At 36.7% G+C, this 13,666-nt stretch overlaps 1 protein-coding gene across 3 annotated transcripts in view; it reads right to left on the bottom strand.

Annotated features, from left to right (window-relative positions):
* Positions 1–13,666, bottom strand: part of METTL14 (methyltransferase 14, N6-adenosine-methyltransferase non-catalytic subunit) — a 35,386-nt gene that overhangs the window by 20,206 nt on the left and 1,514 nt on the right. For all 3 annotated transcript variants that reach the window (XM_065634369.1, XM_065634367.1, XM_065634366.1), the window contains exons 4-9: positions 8,795–8,875; positions 8,316–8,403; positions 5,542–5,632; positions 3,866–4,007; positions 1,729–1,821; positions 258–374 (exon numbers count right to left, since the gene is read on the bottom strand). In XM_065634369.1, coding sequence (XP_065490441.1) covers positions 258–374; positions 1,729–1,821; positions 3,866–4,007; positions 5,542–5,632; positions 8,316–8,403; positions 8,795–8,875 — 612 coding nt within the window. The remainder of the gene's footprint in view (positions 1–257; positions 375–1,728; positions 1,822–3,865; positions 4,008–5,541; positions 5,633–8,315; positions 8,404–8,794; positions 8,876–13,666) is intronic.

Raw genomic sequence — 13,666 nt, 5'->3', positions numbered from 1 at the left:
AGAAATGTACCAAGCAATGTTAAATGTTGATGAAACTTCTATACCTCACACCGACTAAAGTCAAGAAGGGGACAGAAGTTCATCATTTGTCCTATGAATATGTTTATTTCTATATAATGTACTTCGCAGAAGAGAACTCTGAAGTCCTAGTGTCTGCTTTCCTGAAAGCATATCACCAACTGCTGTGGAGCACCAGGTGTTTCATTAGCATGAAGAAACAGGATGGGAACAGAGGAGAAATTGAGCCAAACCTTTACCTTGGTTCTTTGGAAAACAGCCTTAGGGTCTAGAGTCTTGGTCTTTCCAGGATTGTTTTTATTCGTTTTAATCCAACAAATGTCCTCACATCTTCTGTAACCCCATTTGCGTAGACACTAAATATTATAGACAGATAAAACAGTTCATATTACACCAAAAGCTAAAGGAATCTAAACTGAACACTCATATAGGTACTTGACTTTTTGTAAAGCATAGATGGAGAAGAAATTTGTCATAGAGTAATAAAATACTTTGTTTACTGGCATGACTGTACTGTGTTTTGTCAAGCTGTCAAAATTTTTTTTTAAAAAAGAGGTTTATGTGCACATCGACTTGTCCATGTATCACCCTTATTTAAAAAAAAATTTAAAGAAATCTAACCACTGTGCAGATTCCCTATGGAACTGTGCACTCATTTTCTCCTAGGGACATTTAAATTTAATCAAAACCAGTCTTAACAACATGGTGATCAGCTGCTTTGTCCTTATCTCCACTAATACCTGCACTCTGATAGTGCTTCATATCAATGCAAAATTCTATAAATGAGAAGATAAATAAGCAAAGGCCTTCGCTACCACTTTGTTTTTTTTTTTTTTCAATCCTTAACGCCTGCAAGTGTAGTCTTGAGAAGGGAAGTAATTGGGCATTAAGGACTCAAGCTCATTTGGCTATTGCTATATTCAAGAACTGTCCAGCTGCTATGAATATGTCTACGACCAAAATCTATCTATCCAAAATAGCTACTTTAACCAACCTCAGAATGAAATGCAGATGATAAAGCAAACGGATTAGTAACCACATGTTGTCTGTTAACAAATGCTATATTCTTTTAACAGAAAGGACTGCTCAAACTAAGGAAAGAATGTTTCAACATAGCTGAAGCCAACTGGGAATTCTGACTCCACCATCCCCAACACAAGCAGTGCTACCTTGGCACACAGAAAGATTACTCTGAAACTCAAAGATTTTATAGGGAAGTAAAACTTAGTAGAGCTCACTAAGAGTAAACCTATTTAAACTCCAGGTGTTTTCTGAAAATAAGCAGTGCTATGCACGCAATTTTATCTCACTTTATGCAACAGTAAGACCTTTCTACTAGCATGAATATTTCTGGCAGAAAACTATTAAGACACCCGTTAAAAAAAGTGATGTAAATGCACTCAACATGGCAACCTGCTCCTATGGCAACATGCATACATCAAGAACGAGACAGCAGTACAGCTTTCTAGTCACTATAGAATTACACTTCCCCACATAGTCACAGCGACTCTTCTGGAAAATAACAGTATCTAAATAGTCAGGGCCAGATACACTTAAATATATTTAATCTACTTTAAATTATATATCCTCTACCACAGTAACAAAACATCTCTCAGCATTTATAGTTGAGAATTCTATACAGAAAATGTCAAGGATAAAAATAAACTCTTAAGCCCGTCCCTGATGAATTAAATTAAAACATCATCTTACCACGCGGCCAAGATCCAGACCCTCGCCTGAACCGCACCACAGAAACACAAATGACCTTGGGGCTGCAATTTCTTCAATTTCCAATTTCATGATCTAATAATAACAAAAGTGTTTCTGAATTAAATATAAATTACCAATTATATCAGGAAGAATATTAAATAAGTGTTGAAGCCTTATCACAGAAACCATCAGGAGGCACTTTTATTAAAAATGTTAGCCTGTATACCATTCACAGCCATGCTCTTAAACTTGTTTCCCAGAAAGTATGTTGTAAAAGTTACCATGTCATTACCAAGTGCATGTTTTCAACATAGCTGACGACCAGCTTAACTATTCAACAGAAATTGGATCTGTATAGAAAATTCTCGTCTTAAAAGACTAATACAACCCATATGGTTATTTTTTCCCTCTAAAGCTCTGCTTAGTTTTCTTATTCCATTGGTAGCAAAAAGATTTAATAACAGAGCAATAGTGTTCTGTTTCTCTTCAGCACTGGAACTACGTATGTGAAGCTTGTGAAGACACATTATGAAGAAAAAACAGCTTGATTCCTATTATCATATAGGAAAGACATTCTCTCCATTTCCACTTTCAGGAAATTTTTTTAAAAAGCAAGAATTTATCAGGACAGTGGTTCAACAATGGCAAATGAGTAACATTCAGGATGAAATAACTTCAGATGCAAAGCATCTGTTACTCATTACAAGTTGAAAAGATTCATCTGTAACTTGCTAACACATCAAATCAAGCTTCATTCAGTGCCATTGTGGAGAAAAATAATGCAGCAGAAGCCATTCTAAGAGGATATAAATCCTAACTAAGAGGATGACTCCTGACTCCAACACTTCCAGGTTTTTTTTTTAGGACAGAATGTTTTTTACCCTGGCAATGCTGCCAGGCACCATTTTTGCCTGATGGAACAGAGTGGCGGACACAGACACTACCTATTCCTTGACATGTACATTACCTCGTGTCTTATCAGAGGCATGAACGCCTTTGTTTTCAAATTCATTCCTCAAAGGTAGACTGAATTTTGTTTTGTTCTCATGATCCTTTAGTTTGATTGATTTACTTCTGAAGTTATGCATGTGCAGGTTCCAGCCTAGGGACACACTAAATCTACTTTAAGGTAGCACCACCACCTTGTTCCCCAAAAATGCATAGAACAGAGTTAAAAAAATCTCAGCAACAACTTCTTCAATCTATTGATTCACTCACATTATGACAAATTTGCTGCAAATACAGACAGAGTCCTACATACCTTTCAAATAGGGTTTCTAAATAACAGGTATTTATTAGTTGCATATTCCCACTTATGTGCCTGAACTGAAGAATTTCTAACATGGTTAAGCTAATATTTTTTTTTAATCAGCTATTCCTCTATATTACAGATTGGCCGCTTGGTTGTGAGGGTGGGTTTGTTTTTTGGTTTTGGTGGTTGGGTTTCTTTGGGGGGTTTGTGGGGGGCTTTGGTGGTGGTGGTTTTTTTGGTGATGTTTGTTTGTTCATTTGTGTTAGTTTGTTTTGTTCTTTTTTTTTTAGTGAGTTTCATTGTTTGGGTTTTTTTTGTTGTTGTTTTGTCTGTGGTTTTGCTGTTGTTTGTTAGGGTTTTTTGACAGAGCCAATTCATCACTACTAGCATTGCATTCCTACCCAATCAATACTTTGGAGAAAGGAGGTATGTGAGTGAAGCAAACTCATCTATTTTTTTTACTAGAAGACTACAGCATTAAAAAGCACACCTTAAAAATTTTTTCAAGAATTTTGAGAAACAAGGGAATATTTAAATGGATATTCTGAATTTCAACAGCAAAAACCAAACAGAAAACTCATGGAATTTGAGGGTAGGGAGAAAACTCACTATTATTACATTTAAGTTTTCAACCAGGCTCAGAGAGAACAAAAAGGTATATTTAATTCAATAAACTCCTCAAAAAAGTACTTTAACACAAATAATGTAGGCAGGCATACAATACAAACCAGGTTTTTTAAGAATCTAGACTTTTCTTAAAAAAAAAAAAAAAATTCCTTTTTCCTTAAAACACATCTCTCAAACATTTTGATACCAAGTTAAATCCTCAAAGTATTTGCTTATGTGCATGTACAAAATCTTTTTCACAGCAAGAAAAATACTTACGTCATCCCAGGTCCAGCATTTTTCATTGGCAGTGATGCCAGTCTCTCGGTAGTATTCTTCCAGTGGTGGTTCCAGGAGAATCACATCAAATTTGGACTTCAGTTCCCTAATATCAAAAGCTTCCAAGTCTGCTTGTAAGTACCTATTTAAACAAAAGATGACAGATTGCTTGGCAAAGTTACCACAGTGGTTTGAAAACTGTACTCCACACAGCATTTCTGTGTAGCCAGTTACAAGTAGGGTCTCCTGTGTAGCTCACGCTGCTCAAATGCACTAAATTCAGATGAGATGCATAATGCATTCTCAGTTAACCTAGACTGGATGCTGTTGCATTAAGATTTTCTTTTTTAAAGTTTTCTTTCAATAAACAGTTTTTAGGATTCTGCTTTGGCAAGCAGGAAACTACTACAGAATCACCAAGCTTTCTGTATAGGAGAATACATCAACACTTAAGAAGCAAACGCTCGCTGACTGGCTAACAGACTTCTCTTTTACTTCACTTGGAGAAAGTGGCATATTTTAGGAATTTCCATTTACTATAAGATATGTTCAGAAGATTCTGAATACCGGAAGTGTGATTACTTTTCATATAGTAGAAAAGTATTTCTCTATCCCAATAACAAAATCATAATTCTCCCAACATTGATTTTATTAAATACATGCTCAAATACATCCATATCTGCCCAGTCACTGTTGTATCACTATAAAAAAATTATACTCCCCTTAATACATTTAACCTTGAAAAAGCTGATTATCAGACACACAGCCCCCTTCCTAAGACAGTGTCTGGAAGGGATTATTGTACCATAAGCATATTTGGTGTTATCGGAAGGCAGCTTTTGATTGGAATTTTTTCCCTTTTGTACTTTAAGGCTAACAATGCCAAAACACATCTAACTTCAAAATAGCAAGTCGCATTTTGCAGTTTGTATCTCAGTTGTTCAGACAACTATTTCAGAGCTTTTCATGTGACTATCATGAAATAATGCTATTTTACTGGGTACAGATTAGGACTCCAGCATATTAAAAGCATTAGGGTCAAATTCAGATCGGTTCAAACTCCTGGGAGTAACATGCTCCACGCTTGTACTGTGTCAAACGTTCAGCGAAAACTCAGAGGTAATCTGAAATTAATAGGACAAATCACTGCCAGCCAGTCTAAACGTTTTTTTGGTCTTAAACTACAAAGTAACATCTGATTAATGGCCACCAAGATAATAGCTGAATGTCATTAAAAAAAAAAAAAAAAAAAAAGAGCTGTTACAAGAACAATTAAGGTTATATTAAGAGGCACATTTTTTAAGTTTTCCTTGTTATTGTAAACTGCATCATATCATGAGATTCATGATCATATGATATTCCTTTAGTTCCCACACTAAAACCTGCAGCCCAATCAGCTGACCGTTCGGTCTTAAAAACCAAAGCTTTAGATACTATAAATAATCACACACTGGAAAGGAAACCTAGTTTATACGCTATATTAAACAGCTAGATTAAGCTAACAAAACCAAACTGATTTTATTCTTCTGAAGTTTCAATTGATTAATTTGAATATACAAACAGAAACAGAAAATGTAAATTTTGAACAGATAGATCTAAAGATAGAGATTTGCAAAGCAGACAGCTAACTTCAAACAGCTCTGGAGAAGAAAGGCATTTTCCACGAGAACACTTACATGGGAGGAGTGTTAGATTTAGATATCAGCTCATCCTTCAATCTGATGAGCTCTCTAAGTTTTGGATATTCTTCAAACCTATCTGCTAAGCCTAAGAAGAAGAAAACATGAAGTTAACAACTACTTAGAGAGTAAAACTGTGTCAATTAAGCATTGTCTAGTATTCTGAATAGGTCCAAATATTAATACTTAGCCTCATTTTAATTTTTGTTAGAACAAACGAAACCCTTTAAAGCAGTTTTTTAGTTCACTACTTGACCAAAGCCTCCTGCCTTCACCCAGTTAATTATGGCTGCTACTGAACACAGTGTCTATGCACTGATCTTCTCTAGACCACTACAGTGATCAGGAGTTCACAGCTTCTTTAATCATCAGGAACCAATCTTTCATTTCAAGAGCCAGAACGATGAAAGTTATTTTGTTACTACCCCCGTCCATAAGTTTATACTAAGATCTAATTAACACTCATTTACAGAATACTCTTATTTAACCTTTGAAAACTATTTCTAAGACAGCAGTTGAGTTGTTGCTGGTTCCCTTAAACAACCCTTTTGTTGAGATGTGGTACTTTGGCATCAGTCACAAAGATCTGAATTACATATACATTTATTTACTGGGTTCCTAGACTTAGCTTTATTACATTAATTTTCAAACCTTTCATATATACAGAATACAAAAGGGAGAACCCTAATTAGGTTTTCTGCAGCAAACTTTTTTTTTTTAAAAAAGAGAAAAACAAACAAACTTTTCAGTATGTTTCATTCCCCCTTCAAAAAAAAGTAAGTAGAAACAGCGTGTTTTTGTTATGGCTAGCAATAGTCTCAGCACAAACCAAAAAGGTACCATTCTTGCCTCCCAGTTCAACTTCAGTAGAGTTATTTACAAAGCTTCATGTTCATTTAAATTTACAACATTAAATGGTCCTAATCCATGGAGTAAAAACAAACAAACACACACACACAACCCAACAAAAAACCTCCACAAAACAACCAAAAAAAGCCGCCCACAACAAAAACCAAATCCAAATCCACAAACCGCACAACCCTTCATCCCTCTCCTTATTTTAATTCAAACTTCTGAATTTCCAACCCTAGCATCGCACCAGTAAATGCAAAGTTCTTAATATGTAACCTTATTATCTATTATTACATGTGCATAAAAACCCCAGAAGTTATTTTCATTCTTTTCCTTAAATATATAACATCTTAAAAACACCATCATGTTCTTCTGATTTCCACTGCTGTGTTGCTTCCAGCCAGCCAAGTCAAATACTCCTGACCAGCAGAAATGGAAACCAGTTATCAGCAGCTAAGCAACAGATATAAGAGAATTTTCAGTCGAGACGACTTAACTTGTTTAAAACCAAAACAAAACCCCAAATCAAGCAACCAAACAAAACCACAATAAACCACCAAGAAAAATAAAAACAAAATGAATCCCCACAAACACAAAAAAAACCACCCACACAAACCAAACAAAACCACACAGGTCCCCCCTTCTCTTCCAACAGCAACATCAAAAAGGTGTAACTGGGTGCTCTGGAACTACTACTACGCTACAGCTTTTTGTAGGGTCATGTCCAACTGAAGTAGCACCTAAGCAGAGGTTTGATCTTCATGTAGAAAGTCTTTGCTAACCAACTTGACATAACTCATCTCTAATAAGGGGTCTGGACTAACTGCTGCTGATACGTTCATTTCCATACTACCACTTGTATAACAATTTGTCCTGTTCATTCCCAATTCTTTATACAGCACGGAAGTCAGAGTCAATAACACAGGCTGCTATTTCTTCATTCTCATCTTATTTCAAAGAACGGTGTAGAACTACTTCAAGTACAAAACTGTTGAGGCCCAGATGCTTTTCAGATAGAACATAACTGAGTCAGACCAGACAGGTTTTCATACTGAACATCCAGATGTCTTTCACAGAAGCATTCACAAAATACAGAGAAGAAATAAACTGCCTCAATCGACAAACGAAACCTCTTTGGGCTGGCAACTATAAACACAACACACTTAGCCTGACAATCCTAAACTTGATAAAATATAGGGAACTGTTGCAGAAAACTGCAGAGGGAGATGTCCTGCTTTTTGTTTTTTAATCAAATAACTACCAGGAACCCCCTCTGGGAAACGAGACCAAACAGTACCTCAGTTTTACAAGGATTAAATTCAAGCCTAATAAAGTAAGATTTCTATAACAAGTTCAGTGATGGCTGGATGAACATATACTTAAAAAAATAACATCCTCTAAGTTCAATAATGTTTTGGGCCTTCTAATGAGTTGCCAGCAGTTACATAATTGAGCTGGTGAATACTATCCATATTGCTTACTGACATAAATATAAGTATTTGCCATACTTTACATGCTATATGCATTCTTGGAGGCAGCACAATGAATGCAGCACAATCCAGGAAACAGCTGAACTGTAAGTCAGTTGTTCAAATTTCCAAAGGTTTCAATAACTGCTCACTACACTTATCTACTTTCTGGAACAAGAGCAGCTTAGTTTAAAAAAAAAAAAATTCCTGATTAAATAGTTTCAAATAAAACCACGAGTAAGAACAGCCTTGGTAATAATCACCTCCTAACTGATTAAAAATAAAATAATTCATATAAATTTATATATTGAAATATATGCACACAGAGAGACAAAACTATGAAGTATATGTGTATCTACACTTCCCGGTAACTGTAAGCAATTAAACAGGGGAAGAAAAAGCAGCGCTGTTGAATCAGTTAACTTCAAACAGTTACTGACAATGACATACCAACATCTCTGATGAAGTTCTGGGGTCTGTGTCCGGTATCCACGAAGTGCTGGCAGTAATCGTTGTGTGGATTTAAGCTCTGAGTACCCTGGAAACCAAAAGGGACTTCAGTGACAGAAACGGGGAGATAACTGGACATAACACACACACACACTACATGTGTTAGTCTGATAAATGAGAAAGTAACAGATTTCTTTTTTATAACATGCCTTTATAAGCTACAGTAGTCAAGACTCTTGTGTTTTTAGTTCCAAATCAGGCTCACTGTTGCTCCAGCTTATTGTAGGTTGACCCAGGTGTTTAGTCAGATCAATGTAAGCACTACTTAGTCATATCTTTCACAGGAAACTTCCATACTTGCGAATTCCAGTCAATTACTTCAGCCTTTAAAGCTGTATTTCAAATACCATCCATTGCAGAAATAGTTTAACACAACTATGTCAGCTTTGACTAGACTCCTAACTGCAAAAGCAGCTCACCTTAAGAAAGGTACTGGAATCTTTGTAAATCTCTTCTTCATAGGGCAGGTTCTCTTCATCTTGCTGCAGCTCTACTTCATCCTTGGAAATAAAGCAGATATTACAAATTTGCAAGATCATGATGTTTCTCTCCTCATTATGATTCTGCTTCTTAAGGAAAGAAGTGGGTTGTCTACAAACGTAAGTCTCCTAAAACAGCAGATCATGAATGGTTCCAAATTCAGTTTTGGGCAGGGGAAAAAAATTACCTATTCCCAAAAAGTCTACTTCTCATTAATGAGGAGAGTTTCTGGGAAAGGCCTCTGAAAGAAGAATAAAGTAAGAAACCCTTCATTTCTAGACCCTGACAGTGTAGGCAATGCTTTACGAGGTGTAAAACTTGTAATTTTTCTCCCCTCCCCCAAATTCACTCCTTGGACTAAAGCAAATGACATCTTTTATTGAAGTTCTTCTGTAGTAGAACCTTTGAATGTTTATATCCATGCAATCATCTCGTATGTTCCCGTCTTAGCAGCTGAAACCATCTTTATATCATCTGTTAAAGTCCACACTTTGCAGAAACAGCACATGGTACAAACCTGTTGTTCATTTGGACTGTTCTTAAAAGTAACTTTAAAGTTGAGATTTTGTAGTATCAAAATTTACAGGAGACAGGAATCTTATTGCAATTTTTCCCCAGTTGTGTGTCACCAACTGTTCATTCATCAGATTTCTGAGATTCAGAAATCTCTCACAATGACATACTCTGAACACCCAACATAGAACCCAGTGAGAAGAAACAAAAGGTAGACTTGCTTCTTCATGTCGCTTTCTGTTTTCCCATTGATCCTGAAACAACCCAGTACATAAATTATATATAAATAAAACTGAAGAACCAATAAATAATATGATCTCCCATATTTTAGTAGGATGCATGTACTCTTCCATACATTACTCATTACAATAGAAATCTTAATCAGTTAGTATAGCGCTTCATATGAGGAGGAAAGCTGTCTCAAGGCTGAAATATTTAAGAAAAAAAGACATTTTAACATATGGAAATAAAATGAAAGATGGAGAATCAGATTCCTCATAGAAAGGAACCAAACTTATCTCTCGTAAAACACATCTTAAGTCAAAAGATGCAGAGAAGAGGCTATTATTAACGGCTGCATTTACCCTGTGCTATATAAGCTGTCCGAATGCAGAATGAAAAACTAAGTGTTCTCTCTATTTTGATCCCTCTAGCTGATGAAATCTTAAAATAAGCTCTGTGTTCTACTCAAATTGGAGCTTTGAACCAACTTCTGAAATGCCTGCTGTGACTAACAGGTCACAAATTCACTCTCTCCCCACTATTCAGGTAGAGAACTTGCACAGATATAGTCTTTTGTTTGTTTAACCAGATCAAAAAGAGAAAGATTACTCAATCAGAAACAGCAACAGTGTTTACAAGGAAAAGGAATGAACAGCAGATAAAAAGCAGCAAGTGTTATTCAGGCAAAAACAACTGAAAGCTTGAGTTTTACTAAAAACTGCTTATGTCATCATAAGCTTACACCTGTTTCCCCTCTCTCATCTTCCTCTAAACCTTAGCCTTCTGATGATAAACACTTGTTAGACACCTACTTCTGAGTCATCCCAGTTCTCTTTACGCCTTCGTAAGAGACTAAAAAAAAATTAAAAAAAAAAAACGACGCTTGTGGTCACAAACAAAAAACCCAAACCACCAACTTTCAAAGGGAAAAAAGGACACAGTCAAAGCAGAGGCAGAATGAAATTAACCATAATACAAGATACCAGGCTCTTGTACATTCATCATCCTTATTTCCCAAATCTGGTATATTGTTGCTGAGTTAGGGAAACAGAAACTACCCACAATACTCAAATTACAAAAGACACATTAAGCAAATATGATGATTCAATACAGTAAGATTTTTTCAGCCTCCAGTACAATGACAGGGAAGCATTACAAGCTTGCAGGCCGCTGCTTGCAGAAACAAAGTAAAAAAATGGCTGTATCAAATTAGGCTGCCAGACAGCAAATTTGAATCACAGGGATTTTTGTACTTCATACAAAGTTAAAACTCTGGAACAATTTCCCACAATACACTGTTGATACCAGACATTTGTACAGGTTCAAACAATTGAGTAAATTCACATGGGGAAGGGGAGATGTGGAGCAACAACCCCAGCTCTCAGGAGGCTATGAAGAGCCTGGGAGCAGCAGTAGATGATCTGGTCCCTCTACCTGTCACTTCCAAATACAGAGCGGGAAGCTCAACTAACCCTAGTACAACTGTTACAGTTCCACAAGAACAAGAGTACTGCAGAAGTTCTTTAGAACTACAATTCAACTTCTTGCCCTTAAAATATCCACTACTCATTTTTGCCAATAATGCATCTCTTCCATATCTCCCACCTCTGTGGTTTGCAATGCAGAGTCAAGCGGGAAGCTTAACAAGCACCCTTGTTATCCTTTATTTTCCTATCAGCCTGATGCTTTTTAGGAACCATCACTGTAAGTTTACACTTATTCTACCAAAAAAACCCAAATCCACAAAACCAAAAAATACCACCTTTTTTTTTAATCAGATGTTCCTACCTGGCTGAGATAACACATTTCATATTTCATTTGAAAAACAGCTCTCACATTTCTCCCATATAATAAAAAAGTCCACATCACTGCTCAGCCTTCTCTCGAAACATCAAGCGTGAGGCACTAAGGTGTCATCAGCTCACTTCACTTTCCATCTGGAACACCAGAAACTGACAGAAATCCTCTAAAACACCCACCTACATTTGTTTAAAGGTTTCATGCCCACATCCACACACAGCACCCCTGCAGACCTTCTGCCATCACACTGCACCACAGTCATGTCACATCTTCCCAGTAACTCACCTCCACCAGCAATTACAGCTCGCTCCTCCGCCTCCAGCTAGAGCAGTTGAGGTTTGAGGACACTTTCATTTCCACCAAATCTGAAGTCAGGGCACTTAAGAAGACTGTGAAACCACTTCAGAAGGATTAACTGATACTACCACATAGAACCCAACAAGACTGCAGGTCAGGGTTTTAAAGACGCGAATCACTTAACATCAAAAATACCTCTAATTTTCCTAACAGAACTGACAAACTTGCAGTATTTGTCTGCAACACTAATAGTCAAGTGTTACTTTTGTCTAAGGAGTATCAAACGCAACTCAATAAGGCTTGATATCACAAGGATCTAGATTTTTATATCAGTTCATATTACAAGGCTAAATTTAAACAGGCTTAGAGTACTAATGAAAAAGTTACATAAATATAGATAGGATCTTACTGTGTTCTTATCTCTTTGCCAATAGGGAATTAGTGATGTCTGTAGAAAACAGCTGATGGCGCCACTACAGATGTTCTACTTGGGGGTTTCAAGTTTCTCAAATCTGTTCACTTGCTCGAATCAAGTTGGTCAGAGGTAGTATTATTAAAATATTCTTCAATTTCAACTATATAGCAAGAGCCTGGCCACTTGCAAGTGGTTACAGCCCACCTCAGGGTAAATCTCCTCTGTGCTAATGGAGAAAATTATAAGATTCATATGCTTCGCCAACTGAAGTGACTTATCCGCTTATATTTCACAGAAAAAACCACTAGCTGTTTAAACACATACTTGGTGAAGGAGTAAAACTGATGTGAACTCGTCACTAATGTGAGCACAAAAAGCCCACTTCACAAATAGCACATGTACTCTGTAAATCCTTTGAGGTGGTGACTTAATTGGTTTGCTAAACAAGTTGTACAGACTAACACTTGCATGTTAAGAAAAAAGTCTGTCCATTTACAGATAGGCTGCAAAAACTAGTCATCAAGAAATGTTCTGTCATAAATTAACTTTTTGTTTTAGTAAGACAGACATTATTACAGAAATATTTACAAACCTGAACACAAATGTAACACTACCAAGCACTCACATTTCAAAAATTACTATTTTTAGGCATCTAAGAGAACAGCAGACACTGCCTGCATTATTTCATAAATGCACTGACCTTGATTCTGCATAACCACAGAAGCAAGGTTATGAGGACAAAGAAAAAGGAGGGGGTAGGATATATACTACAACAAAATCGCAAAGCAAATCAGAAAGACAGCTGTATCATAACGATGCATTTGTTTAACATCCTTTCTCTACCACTCGTCTTAGCCAAAACATCACATTAGATAGCAAAGAAAGCTGTCAAATAGCTCTTGGATAAGCATTTGAAAAATGAAGGGCATAGGAGTTCGACAACTGCTAATTCTTCAATGGCAATAGATGCGTTTTTCTTTGTTTTTTAAACTCAACTTTTCCTGGATATTTTGGATACTTAAAGCATACCCCAAACCAGGCATCTAGCTTCCATTCCCTTAGAATCCCTTATTTCTTCCATTCATCCAGAACCAAATTCCTCTGCACTTAACAGGCAGGTTTGGAAGATACCCTCAGCCTCCCCGTATTTCATCCAATGGCCTGTGCTGCTTGCTAAAATGCAAGCTTTTCTTCTCAAACAAAGAAATTCTGGTCAAGACTTCTTTTTTTTTTGTGTGTGTACCCAAGCACACACATTTTACCACTTCTTCCCACACAAGACAACAAGCCCTAGCACATTGCTGTTTCCTGTGGGCACTATCACCCAAGCCCACCTCCTCCTAGGAGCAGCACTAAATTAAGCCTCCAAATATTGGGTTCTGGTGAGTGCAGAGTTCAATGCACCTATGCTACATCTGAAGAGAACCACTAAGCGTCCATGCCCCCTCTCTTAGATCATCAAGGGAGATGCCACTGAGGACCACCTATTTTAAAGTATCTGTACACATCGCATTTGTTTTTATTTATACACACACGTATTTTTTATGTCCCCCAGAGACACAGG

This window comes from Caloenas nicobarica, chromosome 4 (genome assembly GCF_036013445.1).
Source record: "Caloenas nicobarica isolate bCalNic1 chromosome 4, bCalNic1.hap1, whole genome shotgun sequence".
Classification (NCBI taxonomy): domain Eukaryota; kingdom Metazoa; phylum Chordata; class Aves; order Columbiformes; family Columbidae; genus Caloenas; species Caloenas nicobarica.
The sequence above is the reverse complement of the archived record's forward strand: the minus strand, read 5'-3'. Positions and strand labels throughout refer to the sequence as shown.